This window comes from Epinephelus fuscoguttatus, linkage group LG2 (assembly GCF_011397635.1).
Source record: "Epinephelus fuscoguttatus linkage group LG2, E.fuscoguttatus.final_Chr_v1".
Taxonomy (NCBI): Eukaryota; Metazoa; Chordata; class Actinopteri; order Perciformes; family Serranidae; genus Epinephelus; species Epinephelus fuscoguttatus.
In genome coordinates, this window is record NC_064753.1 from 42,566,987 (window position 1) to 42,589,369 (window position 22,383).

General features: G+C 42.7%; 1 protein-coding gene across 3 annotated transcripts; it reads right to left on the reverse strand.

Annotated features, from left to right (window-relative positions):
* Positions 1 to 730: 730 nt before the first annotated feature.
* cpeb1b (cytoplasmic polyadenylation element binding protein 1b) lies at positions 731 to 18,031 on the reverse strand. Of its 3 annotated transcripts, none has more exons than XM_049596238.1 (11): positions 17,750 to 18,031; positions 17,309 to 17,530; positions 14,002 to 14,231; positions 11,845 to 12,097; positions 11,613 to 11,726; positions 11,014 to 11,118; positions 7,202 to 7,338; positions 6,498 to 6,696; positions 5,909 to 6,003; positions 4,873 to 4,953; positions 731 to 2,143 (listed from the first exon to the last, which is right to left on the reverse strand). In XM_049596238.1, the coding sequence occupies exons 1-11, from the start codon at positions 17,778 to 17,780 to the stop codon at positions 2,033 to 2,035; spliced, it is 1,578 nt and encodes a 525-aa protein (XP_049452195.1). In that variant the 5' UTR covers positions 17,781 to 18,031; the 3' UTR covers positions 731 to 2,032. The 3 variants fall into 3 exon arrangements, with proteins under 3 accessions (XP_049452195.1, XP_049452188.1, XP_049452178.1); XM_049596231.1 differs by having other exon boundaries at positions 11,029 to 11,118; positions 17,728 to 18,031; XM_049596221.1 differs by having other exon boundaries at positions 17,728 to 18,031.
* Between the last annotated feature and the right edge of the window lie 4,352 nt (positions 18,032 to 22,383).

A 22,383-nucleotide genomic window follows, 5' to 3' on the forward strand; every position in this document is an offset into this window, starting at 1 on the left:
TGCCCCTCATCTAAGCGTAAATAACAGAAGTCCCACCCCAGAGCATCGAAAATGATTTGGCCTCCCCCCCCCTAATTTTCAAGCAGTCGCTTATTAACTCATTTCTTTGAAGTCATATCATAATTGCAGATTCAGCAGCAGATTATGGTTTCTGTCAACCACATTAAGCAGACAAGTAAATGAGTTTACAAATTGCCCTCTGTTAGACAGGACTGAAACGTTAGAATCTTCAAAATGCCACACAATTCATCAACATGTAGTGATTCAGTGATGACTATGTTTAGGAGGAGTTCACCCACAAAATTACCATTCGTGTCAGTCATGCCGTGTTACCTTGAATTTCCTCAGATGCCTCTGAAAACTCTTCCTTCAAAGCTAGTCTCCAATAGGTTTGTTTAGAGAGACGTGTGTGTGGGAAGTGACGAGCCTACAGCTGGATAAATAAGACTTGGATTATACTGCAGAAGTTGTACAAGTCCTTAGTTTTGATATAGTTTGTTGTTAAACAGTCCCCAGTCGATAAAGCAATGTTTGCCATTTTCTGTGGAGTCAAAAAACAAACAGTGTTTTCATTGCAAATTCAAGGGAACACAGCATGACTAACCGATGATGACTTTGTGGGTGAAGTATTCCTTTAAGACCAGGATTTCTTAAAGAACTCCGATACACGATACAACAGTTAAATCAACTAATCAGAGTCCAGACATGACGAGTAATGCTTAAACACCTTTATTGTGCCCAATCTGAACATACTCCACAACTGTAAGAGCAGCAAACTTGGCAGACCACAATGAGGTAGACTTTCAAAACTCTAAAAAGCAGCTGGGCTAAAGGGACAACAAGCTCAGCATGACAAACTGAATGGATAAAGAAAAGACACTTTGTCTTTGGCACACAGCTTATTATGCATTTATGTCCAACTGGAACAGGAAGGCAAAATGGGATAAGAAAGCGTGGAATCATTTACTGGGGTCTACTCAAGCTCTGGATAGATTAAATTTATCATCAGCTAAGTGGAAGTTCTTACATTCAACAGGAAACAAGCAGCTGTTCTAACGTAGGCGTGTCCCCCTGCTGATGTACAAAAGTGATTAAAAACCACTGCCACCTCTCCACACGTGCAAATTAAAAAGTGCAAAAATCAAACTATGTACAATCAAAGGTTCATTCACTCTACTCAACAGGATCCATCAGGTGCTTGAGAATTGATGGATATCCAGTAGTACTGTTACATACATTTAATATAACTGGACCAACAAAGTTAAAGTAGTACTTCCAACATTTTGTGCCCATTCAGTTGAAATTTTGGGAGGGCAAATTAAAAAAAAAAAGAAAAATAGCCACAGAAAAATGTATGAGAAAAAAGGAAAAATAAAAGGGGGGTTTTCCCATAAACAGCCGCCTGGTAGAATTCTGTTCAAAATTTTCATGTCATGACTTAAAACCGTTTGTGTACAAATTAGTAAAAAACTGCGTAAAAATGTCTGAAATGCGACTGGTTAAATGAAGCCCAACATTCAACTCCCAAAAGTAAGAAACACCAGTTGGCTTGCACAGGAAAAAACAGATGCCAACTGGGGGTAGGGGAGGGAGGGAGGAGGGGAAAAAAATAAAAATTTAAAGGCACTGTATGGCATTTGCCAATGAACGGCAATGAGACTCGCGTGATTGCTCTTCACTATGCAACACATGTAAACAAAAAGAAAAAAAATGGCATTTTCGTCCACTTCTTAACCTTAGGCTGACTCCCGTCTCTCTGTCTGGCCGCAAGTCTGGGAAAATGCATAAGTGTGAAGGGCCCCTTGTCTCTCCCAACAAGGTCACTGTGCATAGTGTCACTGTGAACAACAGCAAAAATGTAGCAAGTGCAAAAGTGAACATTTTCTACAGTGATATCCCCAGTGCCTGGTGGAGTGCCACGGTGCCCTCATACCGAGGGACATCTGGCACACGTGCTATTCTTGGCGGGCAGCCTCGCCCAGTCGAGGGGGGCTCTTCCTCTGGCCCTTCAGAGTGTTTGGATCCATCTGCTTTAGCTGGAATCCCTGTTCTTCTGGTTGCGCATGAGGGGCCGGTGGTTGCTCAAGATGTCCATGGAGTGCTGCCAGTGCCAGCAAGAGCGGCAGTAGTACTTGAAGCAGGCCTGTGTGTCGACAGACAGTGATGAAGTGCATTGTGGGTTAATTCATAATGACAGTCCTGATGTTGGTAAAGACACTTCAGGATGATCCATTTCAAAACTGATTTAACCCTCTGAAACCTGAGTGACATCTCTTTTCTTGTGCTGCTTTCAGACGCCTTTTGCAAGTATGTAAACATTTGAACCCTGAGCACAGTGGTGCCATTTCTTTAAAAACATGGGAAAGAGGCAATGAGCAACTTGGTAAGGAATGACCCACAAATTGCAAAAAAAATTAGTAGAAAACCATTTTTTTAAACTAGGGAAAAAAGAAAAAAGTCAGGAAACTATATTACAAATGTAAAATTAAGGTATAGAATTATTATAATATTGAAGCACTTTTTCCAAGTCATTTCCGTGTTGGTTTTTTAAATCTTTTTATTTTCCCTTCAACTAATTTTCTTGTTTTTAAATTTTATCTTTTTACTAGTTTCTTGCAATTTTTTCTCTTCTTTTGTTGCTCATTGTATTCTTCCCGTGTTTTTGAAAGAAATCAAGCCAGTTTGCTCGGGTTTCAAATTAATGCACCATAGCTCAAAATAAAAATGTAAAGGATAATTCTGGTTTGGTCTTGTTTTGTAGCATCAGCCATTGTTGCCACCAGTTGTAACAATTTACTTAGAAACTTCAGTAAATCTGGTCCCTATTTTCTCATGTTTGTGTCCAAGTGACTAAAGGACACAATTTTTTAAATTTGTCCAGTACTGAGAGCGCTGCAGACACAGCGGTGAAAACAGACACTTGCACGTTATTCCTACAGGCGATAGTGCACCATCAATTTACATCTATTGAAAGGGCTCATTTTTGCCACTGACAGGCTCAGACTGTTATTCTAAGTGTCTGACAACAGTCTGTTATTGTGACCTCACTAAAGGAGAAATGTTCTGAAATCTCAGCTCAATATTCATCCATGACATTGAAAATCTTTTAGACAACACTATGCTACACTTTCTGTACTTCAACAAAATCTTCCTGACATTCCAACTCTCACCTCGTTAGATTTTAGGACAAGACTTTTCCTTGAGCAAGACTTGGTCACGATAAACACACCAGCAACCAGGGGTGTAACGGTACACAAGTCACGGTTCGTTTTTTTTTTGGGGTACAGCAATGAAAAAAATAGACAACTATTAAATATCTTTTACTTATTGGTAACCTTATTAAAACATACCACCACAGCAGTTAACTCTTTTTACACAATTTTTGAATGAAACAAATATATATAAAATCCTGCTTTTTCACAATGAATGAAAATAGAAATATAAAAGTGAAATATAAAATCCTGCTGTTTTTTTAACGAAAAATATAAATATAAATTTCTGCTTAAACAATTTTACTCAAATAAAATAAAAAGTATAGTGCAGCTGGTCAGCTTTAAAGCCTGCTCAGATTCAGTTTTACTAGGAACTTACTTAGCTTTCCCACTTTGTTAAAGTGCAGTAAACAAAACATGCTTATATCTAAAGTGCAGCTTAAACAATTTTACTCAACTCCAATGGCGTTGATTATTTCTTTAGCGCGATGGTCAGGGAAACGCTCTTTTTTAAACGACGACGATATCGTAGTTTGCACCAGATTACTTTTTCTAGTCGTGCCGGTTAACGTTCAAACTCAGGTGGTGTCGCTTTAGATGCGTTAGCATGTTAGACGTGTTTCCAAGTACATACCCGACCGCTGTTCTGCAGTGTCAGCACACTGCTTTTGTCTTGTCAACTTGTTTATTTCCATCTTCGTATTTTACCCTGAAACCAAAGTGTTCCCAAACGGAGGACTTAAGGTTTGCGGGTGGGTCTTCAGGTCTTCAAAAAATAAAATAATGTCCTGCACCCAATAATTCAGTACAGGGTCGTGCCGAACCGGAAGTCGCGTATCGAATGGTTCAACACAAATACACGTACCGTTACGGCCCTACCAGCAACAGTTAAGGAACAACGTTTCATTTCTCTGTGGGGTCCTTTACGTAACTGCCAGGCACTTAAAATAATAATGTGAGCCTGTCAGTGGCAAAGATGAGCACATTTAGTGGACATACAAACAGTGCACAATTACCTGTAACCACTGTGGCTGGAGCGCTCTCAATACTTGACCAAGTTTTTGCCATTAGCCACTTACACACAACATCATGGGGAAGTAGGGTCCAGGTTGAAAAATACTTAAGTTTCCCTTTAACAAAGTTAGTTACCAAAATATGGAAACAGTGATGTGGCTACACTGAGGGCTGACAGGTTCACCAGGTTGTAAACATTTCCAAAGACCATAAACAAAATGTAATCCACTCTATTCTGAGGTAAAACCCAAAATGCGCTGTAGTGTCTGATAATTCCTCACTGCACAAGAAAACTACAGAAATGTACAGTGGGTCAAAGTCTGTTAACTGAGAGCTTGGAATTAAATAAATGAATAATACAATTACTGTAAGATCCATTTTTAATTTGTCTGTTTATTTTTGGTGTAATACACTTTCTGTACACTAGGTGTCAGTAACCTACACTGGGAAATAATACCAAGGGAGGCATACAGTGTTTTGACCATGGCATCTGCAGGTAGCATGACAGTACCTATATTTAGTTAGGCTACTCAGCTGTGGGATTGACAGTGCTCTACCTGGATGTAAGAAAAGACTGGCCATAACTATCACCGAGCGCTGCTACTAGCACGAGAAGATTTTGTTGAAGCACAAACTTTGCACTGACCTGGTCTCTGCAGAAGAAAGGCCCAGGTTGGCGAAGGCAAACTTGACACATGGAGTCTTCCAGGTACGGGTCAATCTGGACCTGAGGGGAAAAGGCAAAGCCATGAAAGTCATTTCACAGCAGTCACAGTGAGAGAGGTGTGAAAGCACAGTTAAAAAAAGCTTCTAATACTGTAACTGAGAACTTGCTGATGAAGCACCAGTGACTTTCAAAGTAATAAAAAATACTGCAGGTTTTAAAGCATTTGTGCTGCACAAGGTTTTCACAGGAATATTTTTATATCTGATTATCACTCCTGTTTTATTATTTCAATTAAAAGAGTCACTCCAAGGCAGTCACTGTCCACACCAGCAGCAGCAGCAAATAATGATCAATCAGTGGTTATAGTGATACTATTATCTTTTACTTCAGTAGAAGCTGCATTACCACAGTGCAGAAATACTGTTACAGGTACAGGCCATGCCTTCAAAATTGTACTTGAGTAAAAGCAGGACATAAGAATTACAATCTCAATATACCCGATGTACCAAAAGTACCCATGACACAGAGTGGCCAATTTCGGAATGCTAAATATTGCAAAGTAAACATAAAATTTAATTTTCTGCTGCTCAATCGATCATTCAAGTCTCAGCCAGCGGTGAATTTTCAGTAGTATTTAATGTTTCTATATTTTCCCTTATAATATTACAGAGTATAGTTTACATCCCCCGCTGTTGACATTTTACTGTCTTGCAGGTCGCGGTCACTTTCGGTACAGTTTCATTTACAATTGAATTAAAACATTTGCCACCGCAAAACTCATCAAGAGCTCCACCTGCACTGTGTTCACGGACCCATAAAAACCTCTATCATTCTGTGTCAAGTTAATAAATTCAAAGGGACACTTGGGAATTTAAAAGTAAAAAAGGGGGGATAGTGGAGGTCGCTGTCATCCCACCCATCATCAGCTTCCACCACACACACACACACACACACACACACACACACACACACACACACACACACACTCAAACTCTGTGGGAAACACTGTTCTTACCTTCTTTGTAAACTTGGGGGTTTTGATCTCCACAAATGCTGCGCACACAGCCTTCAGATAACTGCGCTGATTGTTAAAAGTGACACGTCCAGAGCCTGAACAGGAAAAGGCACAGAATTCAGTTTATATCCGACTGTTTGGCAAAAAACATTCTTCACAGCAACTTCGTATAAAAACAGACATTTGATAGCTTCCTTCGCTTCGTTTCCTCAGTGCCCAGCACTTATAATTTGCAACTGATGCATGGCTCTAACCCTCATGTCAAAGTGAATACACTGGTCATGGCAACTCCACTGAAATTGACCGAGTTTATCGTTACAAATGTGACTCAGTCTGTGTTTGCTTCTGAAAGCAGGTTTCATTCATGCACCATCATTTTCAAAAAGCTTTGTGATTAAAAGGTAAATCTTGAACACAAAAAGAAGTTCCTAAAGACACAGGTGACCAACAACAATCTACACTTATTCAAACTCTACATGTATCTCTGCAAACTACATGCACATACAGGAGCAGAATTTTACCTTTAGCATGTTTCACTTTAAGAGTGAAAAGCTGGACATCACATCTGACTCAACACATGCGCTCTCACCTATGGGGTACTTGTGCTTGTCCGTGTCGATGCCAGCATACATGACGCCTCCGAACAGGTCGTTCATGATGCTGGCCAGTGCCTCAGCGTTCAGCATGCCATGCAGCGCACCAACAAACACCGTCTTACTGGGGTCCAAGCGCTGAGCGGGGCAGCGCACGTAGTTACTGTCGGAGATCACCCAGGGGATCACCTGCACCTATAAACCAAAAAAAGAGACGAGTCAGCAGTCAGATGACTTGTACAAAACTTCGCCACGGTAAAATAAATCACAACGTTGCCAGTTTTAAAGTAAGAAAGCATCTGATCCATGGTGACAACTAATTAACCTATTGACATTTTTCCCCACTATTAAATCAAAAAGTTTGGACTGTGGGCTGCAGAACATGATGCACTTAAGTATTCAATTTACAGTGACCAAGCAGAAAAGCAGCAAAGGCTCAAACGACATGCTGCGGAGAATGTTTGGCATTTGTTTGATAAATGAAAAACAATTAATGGATTATGAATTATGCCAATTAGTTTTCTGTCGCATCAGTTTGAGCTCTGATGTGATCAGAGAATAATGAACCAAGATTACAAATCTGATCAGCTTTCAGTCCTGACAGCTTTATTCTCAGCTGCCACAGTTCACATTTTGGCCAGTTCCAACACAGTATGTAGTTTTTGCATAACTGTGCCCTGCATGTTTATTTTCTACTCACATCCTTGCATCTCATCCTGCGACTGGACATCTTGAAGTAGTACTCTCGGTTGTCCTCTGGGTGGAACGGATCCTGGGAGCAGGCGTGGAGCAACGCCCGCACAGACTTCTCGTTCTCAAACACCAAGTAAACATAACCTAGAAACATCCAGAATACTTTAGTACATATAATAACATGGCCTTCACAGTATTATGGTGAGAATTTAGACTCCAGCATGACGACCTTAACAATGTTCAGGCAGCGACTATACCAAGTACAAAAAAAAAAAACATCGAGGGCCTTTTCACATCTGAAAGTCTGAACCAAGGTTCATATTTTTGTTACGTTGTATTAGGGCTGCACACGACTCAGAATTACGTCAGTCAAATCGGATTTGGTCTGTATCATATTAAGTTGCTGTGAGCTGTAAATCCACCACTTCTAGGTAGAAGGCAGGAGATAACATTATAAAGCCTCTCTTCCTCCAGGAAGCTGCCTTCGTCTCACTCCGACTCAACTTGGGTCTGCAGCTGCCTGTAGTGGAGAGCAGCATCAAAGTGAGGAGCACTCACTCTGCAGCTAAATCTGGGGACAGAAAGTCCCCATAAGTACACTAACTGAATTTCAAAAGAGACTGCTCAACTTGAAGAATCTCAGTTGACTGAAGGGTCTCCGAATGATCATTTGACTCGTCTGACTTTTAGGGGCGGTCCTACATCGTACAGATTTGACCGAATTAGTTTTGGTTTCACATTTCAATTACGCGAGCACACTAAAGAACTACACACGATACATCCATGTCCTGACGTCGTCACATTCATGAGCCGCGTTTCTCTATACTTGACACTGGCTACAGTTACATGATGGCTTCTCATTCGGAATGAAATAAATCTGAATGAAATCATTCGGAATTAAAGTCTTTCCAGGTAGTTTACATGGGAAATATTAATTCCGAATGAGGGTTTACATGGGAGATCAGTTCAATCGCCTTTATTCAGGTCTGCGCAAGGTTTGGGGCAGGGAAGGTTTGTGATTGGACAGGGGGCAGGACGGATGTTAGGCGTTTACGTTTACCGGAAGAAAACACTGTATAGTCCTCGCTCTGGATAACAAGATGCTTGACGACACCGTTCTTAGTGCGTTTTTCGGGCGTGTTTTGCTTATATTCTTGAAGCAGCAGTACGACAACACCCTTGCTCTGCTAATACTTCATCTGTTGAGCAGGAGAAGGGAGGCAGAAGACCGTGCTGTGCAGAAAGACCGGAATGAATTTAAAGAGGAATGAGTGTATACATGCACACAAAATTCTTTCATTCGGAATAACAAACGGAATAAACCACCCCCTTTAATCGGATTTAATTTTCAATCGGAATGACCGTTTACATGACCACTTTTAATCGGAATGGCCTTTCATTCCGATTAAAAGTGGAATTAAACTGTCCATGTAAACGTACTGACTGACTAGTTTGTAGACAGGCTGTTCAATCCTCCCACAAAGGAATTGGAAAAGTGTCGAAATTTGAGTTTTCCCTACTGACTCTTTAAAGTCGTTTCAGTCTCTTCCCGTGTGCGACTGACACACAGGAAGAGACTGAAAATTCTTGAGATGTAAAAGGTAACAGATTACTAGTTACCCTGTTAAAAAAATTAATAAGTGATGTAACTTTAATTACTTGAAGGGAATGTAACTTATTACATTTGATTACTTGTCTCACAAATGTTTTAAACAGGACAATAAAGCTGAAAAGACCTCCCCCATGTCTGTGTGTTTGTTCCAACTTTAGGAGATGAAACAAATGTTACATCCACTGTGTAACAGTGCATCATAGAACTCTATATATACACACAGAATAACTTTGGTTCTCTGTGAGGGGATGAACGCTGGGAGCAATAAAACATGCTGCTGTGAGAAAGCAGAGACGAAGATTACACTCTGCAACAGTCCAGCAGGGAGCAGAGTAGGGAAAAGGGCAGCGCTTCATGTGCTGACAGGAGGTGGAGCACACAGTCTAATCACCTGATATCCACTGCTGTTCCTGCTGGGAGCAGAGATGTGCAAATTCAAACAAGACAAACAACCAAAAACAGCGCTCAAAATTTGAGCGCAAATGTCCAAACGGATGGAGTCTGTCTGGATGTAGAGACAGCTCCTTGTAAACCATCCTACACTTACTGTCGCACTCAAATTTGTCCCAACAGCTTTTCTGACCCGTGTTGTCCAGAAATATGCCAAGAGAAAGCTTTCCTGCATGGCAAAGCTACAGAACATATTTTATATTCTCCATATGAGCTTTTTACTGAAAATATTTCCACCTGGACCTTTATGCTCTCATTTCTCCTCTAATCATCACGCTGTAACCTGTGACAGGCTGTTATGATACCACAACTGTCGCACATTCACATGTAGATTTTTTTTTTTTTTGAGCTGTGAGCGTCACGTAGGTTTACCTTACCAAAGGTTTATGACAAAATCACTTGATGACACCGACTCCCGTGTGCGCACGGTGAGAGAGGAGAGGGAGAGACGCTGTGCTGCTGCCAGAGGAGCCGCTGAACGAGTTCCCTCTGAGCGTTAAGTCACTAAAAGAGTCTGAGAAGTCCGGGGCTGCTCATAAAACATTCAGGACGCCACAGTTTATTCCACACTACTGAAGCTGCTCCTCTTTTTGGAACCACCGCGGTGTTGGTAGTAATTTTGCTTTCAGCCATGTTTGTCGTTGCCGTGGGTAACAGTATGACGTCAATATGTCAACAAGTCGAATTAGCATGAGGATCACAATATGAATTTTCATATTAAAAATTATATTATTATGAGCAAGATAATATGGCACACGCCTAATGCCATGACATCTAACTAGTTACATCCCAACACTGACTGTACATTCACTATTATTATACAATTATATATACAATTTCTGCCAAAACACCCGTCTGCTCTGAGCGAAGTCACGGTCACGCTTTGTCGCCCACCCACACCCCTCTTCATCACTTGAAGATAGCCAGCAATGCAAGTGATCTCAAAATCCAAATCGTGTAAAACATGTCTTAACACCAAACGAACCACGGTTCAGGTAGATCCACACAGACCACCTCTTTTAGTCAGACCAAGGTTCAGCTGTTTGGTCTGCACGGTGGTCCTGGGGAGGCTTCAGATATAATTTTGGTTCAGATCAAACTGACAGTCCAAAGGTTCAGACCAAACGAGGTACGTGTGAAAGGGCCCTAAATGTGTCTGCTTTAAAAAGCCTAACAATCATGGGTTTTAAAAAAGTATTCAACAAAATAAATTATTATCACTTAACAGCTTTGTCTTTTTCTAATCAAACAAACATGTCTTCAACAAATTACTGATGACGAAGCTGCAGCCTGAGACTGATCATTGCTGTCTGAATGATGCAAGAGGTGTGAGAATTGTGTGTAGTAAGAGGAAATGTCTTGAATAATGAGGACATCTGCCGTGAAAGCTGCATTACGAAAAATGAACAGCAGTCACAAGTAGACCTTCAAACACTGACAGACACTTGACTGAATATTTGCTCAGTCTAACAGCTTAAAAAATTACCAGCAGGCTGAATCAATACGTCCAAAAATCACAGAAACCCTACATTGTAAGTGTTTAAACGGACTACTGCAGGTTTAATGCAGTGTGAAGCATTTCTCTTGTTCAGTTTCTACGTCTACCACCATGTTTCATGCTACATTTAAGCCCCAGTATCACCATCCAAAGCTGCTCTGGAGACCAACACTCAGACTCACCAGCATGCCATGTGCTCACCACAGTGCCACCCTGAAACCACGAAGAAAAAATAAATAGCCTACCAGCTTGTCGTTACCTTTTGCCACATTACCTTTGGGAGGACAGCGAGGGTGCTTTCCATCCTTACCAGGCCACTCCACGGTCAGAGGGCCGTAGCCACTGAAGGTGTTAATCAGGCCAGCTGACAGAAAGAGACAAAATTAACCAGTGTGACAAGTATTTCAAGAAGTATTGTTTCCAGTAAGTGGCAAATCTCTGTAGTTATAACGGGTATAGTTATGGGACGTTAACAGGGACACAGCTTAAAATGCTAAATATTTTTTAATACAATGACTGCTCGGGTTTTCAAGGGTGAGCATGGGAAAAACAAATGCTACACTTTCTTTAATGGGAACTTTTCAGTGGTTGGAATCGCGTATTACCACTCTGGATGCTCATAGTATTGACATGCTTCTGCCTACACTCTCAAACCAGTCGATTCAGTTTATCACTCCGCCCAGTGGTACCAGTAACCCATTACTCATCACTGCATTTTCTATGAAAAGGTTGGGTGGCCATCTCCAACACTAAAGCCCAGCTCAGACTAGGGATGTTTCTGGCGACTAATTTTCCTGTCGAAAAGAGGAAAACACCCAGAAAACCGTCAAAATCTAGCACAATTTATTAAGTATTTACCTTCAGTGATGTCCCAGGGCACGCCACCAAGAAAGACCTTGCAGGAGTACAGAGGATCCTTGTTGTTTCTGGGAGGCAGCTGACCGCTCCAGGTGAACGTGGCCTCATTCACAGCTGACGAGTCCACAAAGACAAAATTCAGATGTCACTTCAATCCACAAAGCCACCACATCTACCATGTATACAACTCAAGACATTTAAAAAGGGCAGAACCGTGATAAGTCAGATTTACCTGCAGCCTGTCTGTGTAGGCGGGCCTCTCTCTCGATACTGAACGTATCATCCGGCTGCTCCAGCATATCTGCACCAGGCCAGGAGGAGCCGGTGCGCCAGCGGCGAGAGATGGCTGAGGCGGGGCTGGCACTGGATGGCGGTGTCAGAGGAGAGCTGGAGTCCTGGGGGTCCAGACGGGAGCCCAGGCGCAGTAGATCCTTCTGCATGTTTGATGCGAGATACGGCAAGGGAGGGGAAATCCGCAGTGTTGACTGGAGAGAAAGACATGTCCAGACAAATGGTACCTCACTGGAGACATGAGCAGACTTGTAAATGTGATTAAAACTCTATACAGTACGCATCTTTGTGCCCAATCATACAAGCACATCCAGCACAAACAAAGGCCAGATTTAAAACACTGAGGGAGTAGCACAGTCTGTACTACAATGGCTTACAAGGAGAGCTCAATAAATGTACTGATCATCAGTTCAGAGTCCTGTCACTTTACAAACTGCTTCTGAGTTTTTTTGACATTAGAAATAGTTTTTTCCTCTAATGAAGTGAAGCCTGAGAGCTACCTCATGCAGCCGGTTTCAGCCTGCTGTTGCTCTCACTCCTCATCTAATTGCAACATATGTTAAACACACTTATACAAATATGAAGGTGTACTGACGCTGTACATTTTTTGCTGCAGGCCTGCTGCTACACTTCACCTAAAAGCTACGCTGACACTTGCCGACACTGATGCAGCCTCCACTGCTGCCATTTTATAAGACCCACTTCCATCCCAGCATCTGCCTGTAGGGTCCAAGTCTACCCTGAGTTTTGTGTTTCCTTAAGAACAGTTCCCCCCAAAATCAAAAATACATGTTTGTCCTCTTACCTGCAGTGCCATTTATCAATCTAGATATGAGCCGTAGAGATGTCTGCCTTCTCTCTAATATAATGGCACTAACATTGGAGATGGCACTTGTGGTGCTTACGGTGCTCAAAACGCCAAAAAAACCCCAAAACATTTAAGTCAGGTCCACTTTGGTCAAAACTAGTATTATATTTGGCGGTATGGTTCTGTTCTGGGGTCTCTCCATCCTTCCACTCGCCTATGAGGAAAGTCTAAGGCAGGAAGAGCAGCAGCAAAGACTCCTGGGAGAGCGGCAGAGCAGAATCAGTGTCAAACAAAAATGACATTAATAAGTCAGACACAGCATGAAAAAGAGAAGCTGGGGTGGAGGCAGGTTGCAAAGCGGCTTGAGAGGAAGCAGTAACAGTAGGCAGGCCAGAGCAGTTTAAATAGGGCGCCCTGAATGAGATCTGCAAATTGGTTGCATAGAAAGGAATCATGTGATCAATCAGCTGACTCCATCAGTTGATTGGGCTGTTTGTTGATGTAGCTTGGATGTGAGCTGAGCTTGACATTGTGTCCTGCCTGAACTAACGCTATGCTCAATTTGAAAATCTCAGCAGCAATGTCTCTTTCCAGAAATCATGCGCCAGTCACTCAACATAATCCACAGACCTTGTTTTGAGCAGTTTCATGTAACCACACCGCCAACCATATCACCACGCAGAAGGAAGCATGTATCTAAAGTTTAAAGTGTAAAGTTCCACTGATTGTCACACACCTGAGAGTGTGAAATTTGTTCTCCACATTTGACTCATCCCCTGAGGGGAGCGGTGAGCAGCAGCACTTGGGAATCATGTGGTGATCTAACCCCCCAGTTACAACCCCTGATGCTGAGTGCCAAGCACAGAGGCAATGGGTTCCATTTTTATAGTCTTTGAAACAGTATGAACCTCCCAGTCTCAGGGCGGACACTCTACCATTAGGCCACTGAGCTGGTACACGAGGATGAGGATCGTGTGCCTGACAGTGTGAGATGTAAACATTAATGGCCTCCTCCTTGGCTGAGCTGTAACATTGGCTGGCTCAGTGATGCTAGGTGAGCTAGCAGCAGATGCAAACACAACATGTCATCTGATGAATTTGAGCTAAGAGATGAGCAGGGAGATACCTGAATACACCCTGATATTGTGATCCGACTGCCCACTTATCTTCAGTATGTGGTTGTTAAAGTAAAGCCCAGTGACATTTGAAACAAACGTTCCCCACCTGACTCACCCATCAAAAGTCCCAGGACATGAATAGGAGTTACAGAATAGGTATTATGAACCTTACCAGCATGTCACAGAGGTGGTCTGAGCCGGAGCTGAATCCGCTGGTCTCCGAGTCTTCGGGACTGCTGGAGCGAGAGTCCAAAAAGGAGCTGGAGTCCAGACGGTTTGCCATGCGCGCCATGCTGGGGAACTTCTCCAGGAAGTCAGCAGTCATGCTCAATGACTCAGGGGGCAGGTAGCCTGGGGGCTTTCCAAGGATGCTACTGAAGGGGCTGTTCAGCATACCTAGCACTGGAGAGGAATGACACATACACCATTTACAGTCTTACTGAGAAGACTCGGCCATCTCAGAGTGATCTGAGCAGGTAGACGTAGTGATATCACTCAGACCCAGACACCACACTGGCAGCAACAAAGCCGCCTGGTGTGTTGCTTCACGTCGCCTGTGTCTCTGGCAAAAGTTGCACATGAACACACCACAAAGACTACAAATGACAGCCAACTAGCACGTACACTCTGCGCCTGCGTGAGAGGAAATAACTCCACACCAACAGACGGCAGCAGTTTCGTATGTCATTTAAAAAAGGGAAACCAGAGGACTGTCTTGATGCTAGTTAGCCAGTTAGCAGATTAACAACACAGTCCAATGTTGAAAGCACAAAGGATATTTACCATGCGAGAGTGAACACCACCAAAAATCACGAGAAAACATTTCTGCAAAAGAGCTAAATGGCTAAAGTAAAAAAATCTTACTTTATATAATAAGTTTGTTTCGGTCTCTCCCTCTTGACTTTTGTTCTTTGTTTACATTCCTCACTTTAGTTTCTCATGTGCTGAGCTAAATTGCCAATCAGATAGGGCTGGGCGACATAACTACTATGTGCGATATATTGATATATTTTCAAGCAAGATATAAACAGTGTGGTCTAAATTTATATCGATATATACGGTCAAGTTCACACTTTCTGCACAGCTCCGCCCCACTCAGTCACTCAAGTTCTCCATCAACACTAAGACACAGGGCTGCTCCTCTGTTTAATCTGTCTGTTAATTAGTCTACAGTGCGACATCGGTTGATATGTCACACAAGCTACAATGAATGAGTCTGAAATAAATTTACCACAGCACATATGCAATCCAGCGCTGAGCAGCTAGTTTGTGTGTGAGGTGGATCACAGCACGTCGCTGTTCTTGGTAGTTGTAGTCTATTTTATGAAACTGAGACAGCGCCTTCATGCAGGCGACGGATGGGTTTAATAAAAATGGAATGATAACACAGACGTTTCATATACAAGACATATATAACACAGACAAACTGTCTCTTGCTCCTTCCCTCCCTCAGCCTCTGTTGATGCTCTGTGCATAAATAAGATCGATAGCCCAAATAAATGAAAATAAGTAAATCATTCTCCAGCACTAGATTCATTTGAAAGGCCAAAAGATGGACTCCATACACAAAAGATGTATAATTGTGTAAAACTACAATGGATTTGGACCTACTTGATACTTTTATACTCAAGTTATAGTTTAGTGTCCTGTGCTGCAAACCTTTAAACCTCTGTAGCTCCAGTGCTGCGTGCAAAAACGTTAACAGTCCTGCTATTTTATATAATTTTGCATTTACATGTTGTGCAGCTGTATATTTTCAAACAGTTGAATAAAATCCGTCTTTGCATTTTGATCACAACCTGTTTAATAAAAGTGCTCGTGACATCCTAAATGAGGCTTTGACTTGCAGCTGAAAACATGTAGTTCATTTTGTAGAAAATACTGAGATATATATCTTTTAAAATCGCCAGTCAGCCTGTAAATAGGATAGATACAGAGATATGAATTTTTGTCCATATCGGCCAGCCCTACAATCATTTAATTCACCGACGGGCTCTGCCATCACCGATTCAACATGATAAATCAGCAGAAAAGAAGCTGAATATCACCATAGAGGGCCAACTGTCTGGGATACATCACACCAACGAGGGCTAGGGATGCTAACCAACACTGACCGACGGCCGACCATCAGCTTGGCGTGTCAGCGCTTTTAGCTTGTTTGACGTCGTCCGTTTTGAAAGTGTATGAGCAGACTGAAGACAGGATGTGTGTGCTGAATCAACAGAGTCATACTAATTTGTCAGAAGGCTGCGAGCATTGTAAATTCAAGTTTCTTAAATGTGTATCTTTCTTTGCTCCTCCAGTTGCAAAACAGGCTCCCACAAAGAGCAGAGCAAAGAGAATTGGGCTCGTGTGCTGAATCTTGAGCACCACATTGATTAGAGAAAAGTGAAAGGCAGCAAACGCCAAGTCAAGTTTCCCAAATTTGCATGTAGGAGAGGATACTTGATGTGCAAGCTGGCTGCCAACATCAACCCAAACTGAGTTGATGCTTGAAGCATTTTTAATTTTACTTTTGTTGTTTTGTAACTTGGCTGCAGCTAATCTGAAACCCAGCCTTGTCACAGAAGCTACACGCCTTTCCCTTTAGCTAATTCATTCAACACCTTCCCCAAACAAAGTCCGACGATGCTTAGCAGCCATTCCTTCAGCATTAACCAGCAGCTTCCTTCCTCTTGATAACAAAGTGAGTCAGCTGGAAACACAGATACGTACTGCGTGGCCTGTAACCGTGAACACGAGGCTCTGAGGGGGATTATTCAGCTGTAGGCCGCATTCAAAGCTCTGTCCCACTTTGTTGCGGGCCCAGTTTAGAAAGCTCTAAATGAAGTCATGCCGGGTCGGTTTGGACACGCAGCGATAAAACTATAGCACTACAAATGGGTCAGGACAAGTGGGGCATCGTTATTGTGTGTGATACCTCTCTGAAGACAGACACTCATCTCAGAGCTGTCTGACAGCCTGAATGTCAGCATTTACATAATCTATGTTCATGCATGTTAAACAGCTGACTGACTGTTAGTCTGGTTTGTATCCTCACTTAACATATGCACCTGGTGTGAAAATAATACCCTGGCATCATCAGTTTGATCAACAGGTGCTCACATGTTTAGATAATGACTTCTAATCTTGCGTGCTGTAGGTTTGGGGAAAAGAAAAGTAGCTTCACTGGATTGTTTTTGTGCCTGCTCGATTGCTGGAGATGCAGCAAAGCAAAACTGCCACATCATCCTCCCTAGTGAGTGACGCTACAGCCTGTTCCCACACACAGACTGCTGTTAATAACCAACCACAAATTCCAATAAAAAAAGAGGGCGACACAACCTGACAGCTGCTACAATATCTGCTGTAATGTTCAAATAAATGGTGTCATGGAGAGAGCGAATGTACTCGAACACTCACTTTACATGGTATAAAACAAGACAGAGCTGCAGGTTTTGCTGTTATGATACATTTAGATACACAGATCTAGTACTTACTGGAGGGTGAGTTGGTCTGAACATGCGAGGGGGATGTGTGAGTGTCCGTCTCCTGGCTGCTCCAGGGTCTGTCCCAGCCGGACAGCCGGAGAGACTGGAGGCCCAGGCCCAGGTCTGTGACACCCGGTGGGCCCCTGGATGACGGCATCTCCTGGGAGCCGGGCATGCCACCACAGTTGGGGAAGAGCATCCTCCTGCTGCCCACCGCAGCCAGCTCCGACTCTTCTCGATCCAAGATCCAGTTCAGAGATGTGGGGAAAGAGAGGAGAGAGGAAGTGTTAGACAGCTAAAAAGAAACAGTTGTCTCAGTCTGTGTTACATAAAAAAAAGGGGGGCAGGGAGAAAGTCGTCACACAAAACTGTTCCTGTAAAAGAGAATTTGAAAAACAAACTTCTCTGATCGCCTCATCTCCCCCTACCCTGGATGACGGGGGAGCTAACCTGCTGCCTCTGTGCCCGGTGCAACTGCCATGCATCTCCGTCCGCATCACTGACCCACCTAGCAGCATGTGACATGGCTGCTGATGCACTCGCACACCCCTGCTAATGACATCAGCTTTCCCCCACCTCCCTGCTTCCTTGCCTAACAACTGTGTAATGAAAAATTCCTGTCGGAGCTATTGGCTTGTTGATAGGAGTACTCCCCTCTCTGGTAGGCACAGCACGTCTCCGATGGTGGGAAGACGGCCGCCACCGTTACTGCTGCTGCTGCTGCTTACTCTGTCTAGCCTTGTTTCCTGAGTGAGCTGACAGAGGCAGGGGGGGAGGGAGGGAGGTGAGGGGCAGAGCTACAGCGGCATGGTGGGAGGCAGCAAGGGAGATGGGAGCGAATGACTCAGCAGACTTGATTTAAAAAGAACTTCAGACTTGAGGATGCTCAATAAGAGATCAGAAAACTGGATCTAAATCACTGCTTTAACCGTACACACCGACTGATGTATCCTCTGATGTTTTCCTGCACACAAACACACACTGAAGACACAGTGCATGCAGAGACTCGCTGTTAGCAGAAGCAGCTGACTGATCAGATGTTGAGGACGGAGCGATTTGCACAGCCAGCTCCTCCCTTCCCCTCTCCAGGCCTGGAAAGCATCCAGCAGCCAGCCCTGATTCAGCAACACCAGGCTGGGGTGGTGGGGCAGAGAGGCCACAGCAGAAGTTCAGCTCAGTTTGCATCAAGATACGAGTCACTTTCGTAAAACGCGCAGGACATTAGTGTTGGACTGCTGCTCATGTCAAGCCCAGTGAAACCTCCATACTATCCAGAACAAGACTGCCGTTAAGCAAATTAACAATTCAAGGAAAAGACGCAGGCACTGTGCTGAGCTTAAATCTTGGCAAATCTCATGCTTGGGGTAAAAAAAAAAAAAAAAAAACACTTCAAAGTGCTGCAATGCTGCAGACCAGCGATGCAGCATGAATCAGCTGCTGGCACCCGAATGATAATGACAAGGTGAAGGAGGTTTAACAGATGGCAACTCTGGCTGAGAAAGTGACAGTGGCTTCTTTGGCGGGAGGCAACTTTTCACCTTGAAAAAACATCTTCAAACTAACTAGTGTTTCTGTAACTTTCATTCAGAGTCATTTTATGGTTTTATGGTCTTAATGGGTTGCTACAACAAAAATGCAAACCACAGATCAGCAGCAGGAGGATCCAACACTGGATTCAGCTACCACTGAAGACACCGAGGTCATGTCCTCTGCATTTAAAGTTTAGGAAACTGGGAAGAAGTTGCACTCACATACACATGTTCATGCATTTTTACAAGGGCGCAGGTTTTGTTTCAACACTGGAGGGGCGACATGAAATGAGAGGATTACGGGTCCTCCATCAGAAAACTTTCAGCATCAAACACTTTATTTCCTGCATTCTGGTAAATTTTTGGCACTAATTTGTGCCTTTTCTGCCCTTTGCTACCTTGTTTTTTAGGCTGAATCACTATCATGCTTATAATCCAGAAAACTGGCGATTAAATTTAAATTGCAGAGATATGTGGACTTGGCAAACTTGTTTACTTCTTTTTTGTGATTTTCAGCCGTAACTGTTAAGTTTAAAGATTAGGAATGCACACGATTAGACGTCTAAATGATTAAACGTCCGCCCCCTTGCTAGTCGGCACCAGAAATATTAGTCGGTTAAACCAATCAGTATTCATTTACGTACAAGGTAGTCTCTATATACAGACTCTACATTCAGTGACTGTAGAGTCTGTAGGCAAACCCCGGAGATCTTGCCTCGGGAAGAAGAGCAAAAGAGCCCTGGTTTCCGGTGCTAGACTGTTTGTAGCCCGTGTGTTATTGACCAATCACGTTTGAGCCGGCTGTAGTTGTTGCCAGGTTAAACGGTCTGTGCGGTGAACTAACGAGGCGGAACATAATTGGCGTCGCTGCAAACTCTGAATCTATCGCAATGTTTCAGCATATTTACTTATATATAAACGGAAGTCGGAAACGGAAATTCGCCTCCTCGGCCCAAATCAAACTGGAATGCCAAAAAAATCGGGGGTCTGCCCCCATCGGCTGTATTCGCCGTCTGCCGGAAGTCAGACGCCGAACACAGCCGACGGGTTCTGAGAATGCGTACAAGGCGGCTTAACTGTCATGCAGCCACCTGCCACTAGTGGGTGCTACAGAGCCGTCAGACAGCAGTCCCCCTCCCCGTGGTTATGCTCCAGTAGACCGTTTTAAATTGGAGAGATGTCCTCTCACTAAGCCACTAACTTTGATCTAGAAAATTAATTCAGCCGCTCTTAATCTTTTTGAGATGTTATATTTGTTAACTTTGAGTTGTTGTCAGATAATGTGCAGGTTTACATTCATACTGCACGGAGCAACATGCCTCTCATTTCAGCTGAAATTTAATTATAATTTACATGTTGTTTTATTAACTTTAATGTGAATTGCTGAATCATTTCTGTCAGATAATCTGCAAGGTTCAATGTGCCCCACATTTCAGAGGCAGTTTTTTTTATTTCAGATGTTATTTTAGTGGTTAACTTTTGACTGAGTTGCCGTCATGTTCATATTCATACCGCACGGCGCAAAGTGTCTCATACTTCAGTGGCATTTAAAAATCGGACATGGTTGTTGAAGATGATAAATGTGATGATTAAAAGGCTTCACAGGGCTGTTAATGCACAGAATGTTTTTTGGGACAATGTTTCAAATACTTAATAAATTGTGCTAAATTTCAACTTTGCTAGTGTCTGATGAACCACATCTACCAACACTGGAGCTAAGCACTGCTGTGGATGGGAGCCACAGCAAAATGTTTTTTAGCCACTTAAAGACCTACCTAAAACAAAAAAAGAAAAATCAGTGTACGCTACATTTAGAAATTGAGACATTTCATAATATAAATGGTCATCAATGAAAAGGTCCAGTGTGAACAATTTAGGAGGCTATTAGCAGAAATTGAATATGGTGTGAGTATGTTTTCTTTGGTGCACAATCACCTGAAAATAAGAACTGTTGCGTTTTTGACATCTCAGAATGAGCCATTTATATCTGTACAGGAAGTGGGGCTTAATTCACAGAGTTACACCACCATGTTTCTACAGCAGCCCAGAGTGGACAAACTAAATATTGGCTTGCGATAGGCCCATTCTTGTTTTCGCTTCAGCCAACGTAGTTAGCAAACCCTACACACCACGTTTGAAAAACATTGATTTTTAACATGAAACTACTTTATTTAGTGTTTTTACCAGGTTCAAATCACCTGGTCCATTTGTTTTGGAGAGGAAGAGACCTCTGCGGATAAGTCGGCTCCTGGTAAAATCCTCCTGAACAATGAACACTGAAGAAATTCTAACCAGGAGAAGGTTAAGACGGTTGTAGTCTGCAATCCTCACTGCTAGATGCCACTAAATCCCCCTAAATCTTACACACTGGACTGGAAATATTTTTGGGTTTTGGACTGTTGGGACGACAAAACCAGAAACACTGAGGTCAAATGGGGCTTCTGAGAATGACTGCAAAGGACTAACACTATTTCCCCAACCAAAATTGTATTCCTAGTAGTGTGACCTTCAAACAGCATGTCGTCCTTAAACTCAGTTTTACAATTAAAAGGTCCAGTGAGTAGGATTTAGGGGGATATATTGATAGAAATGGAATATAATAATAGGTTCTTTAGTGTATTATCACCTGAAAAAAGGGACCGTGTTTTTGCTACCTTAAAATGAGCCATTTATATCTGCATAGAGAGCAGGTTCTCATCCACAGAGATGATCATGTTTCTACAGTAGCCCATGACGCACAAACACTGGCTCTACACAGGGCCAGTCTTGTTTTCGCTTCAGCCACTGTGCCACAAGCCAAACCACATTGGAAAAACACTGATTTTTAACATGAAACCGCTTTAGTCAGTGTTTTTACTGGTTTAAACCCCTGGGTCTGTTTGTTTTGGAGAGGAGGAGATCTCTGAGGATAATTCGGCTAACAGTAAAAACCTCCTGATCATCTGTATGAGAAATAAGGTGAGCACACATTTGCAGGTATTGTGCAAGCGGGATGTCTGCGTCAAGCTGTAGAAACATTAATTTGCAACACGAAACGGTTTTACTCAGTGTTTTTACCAGTTGTAATCACCTGGTCTGTTTATTTTGGAGAGGAGGAGGCCTCTGGGGATAATTCAGCTCCCAGTAAAAACCTCCTGAACCAAACACTGACTCTAGATAGGACCATTTGTGTTGGTCACCGTAGTGTTCAAGGGTTTATAATCATTGAGTCTCTTTGTTTTGGAGAAGAGAGACCTCTGGAGTTGATTAGTCTCACCATAAGAAGTCACTTGAACAATGAAAACTTCAGAAATCCTAACCGGGAGCTCACGCTTGGCACACAGGATTCGCAAACCTCACTGTTAGATGCCATTTTAAACATGGTTGACAGTTTGTTTAGGTTTTAATGGAAAAGACTGAACAGTTAGTTGACTACCTCTGGACTTTAGAGTATTTCCCAATCACAATTCTTGGCAGTGTGGCCTTAAAACGTCTTATACATATAAAATTTAGTCAATTTCACAATTAAATGGTTAAAACATAAGAAAATCCAAATAATTAGATGAAGCGATTAAC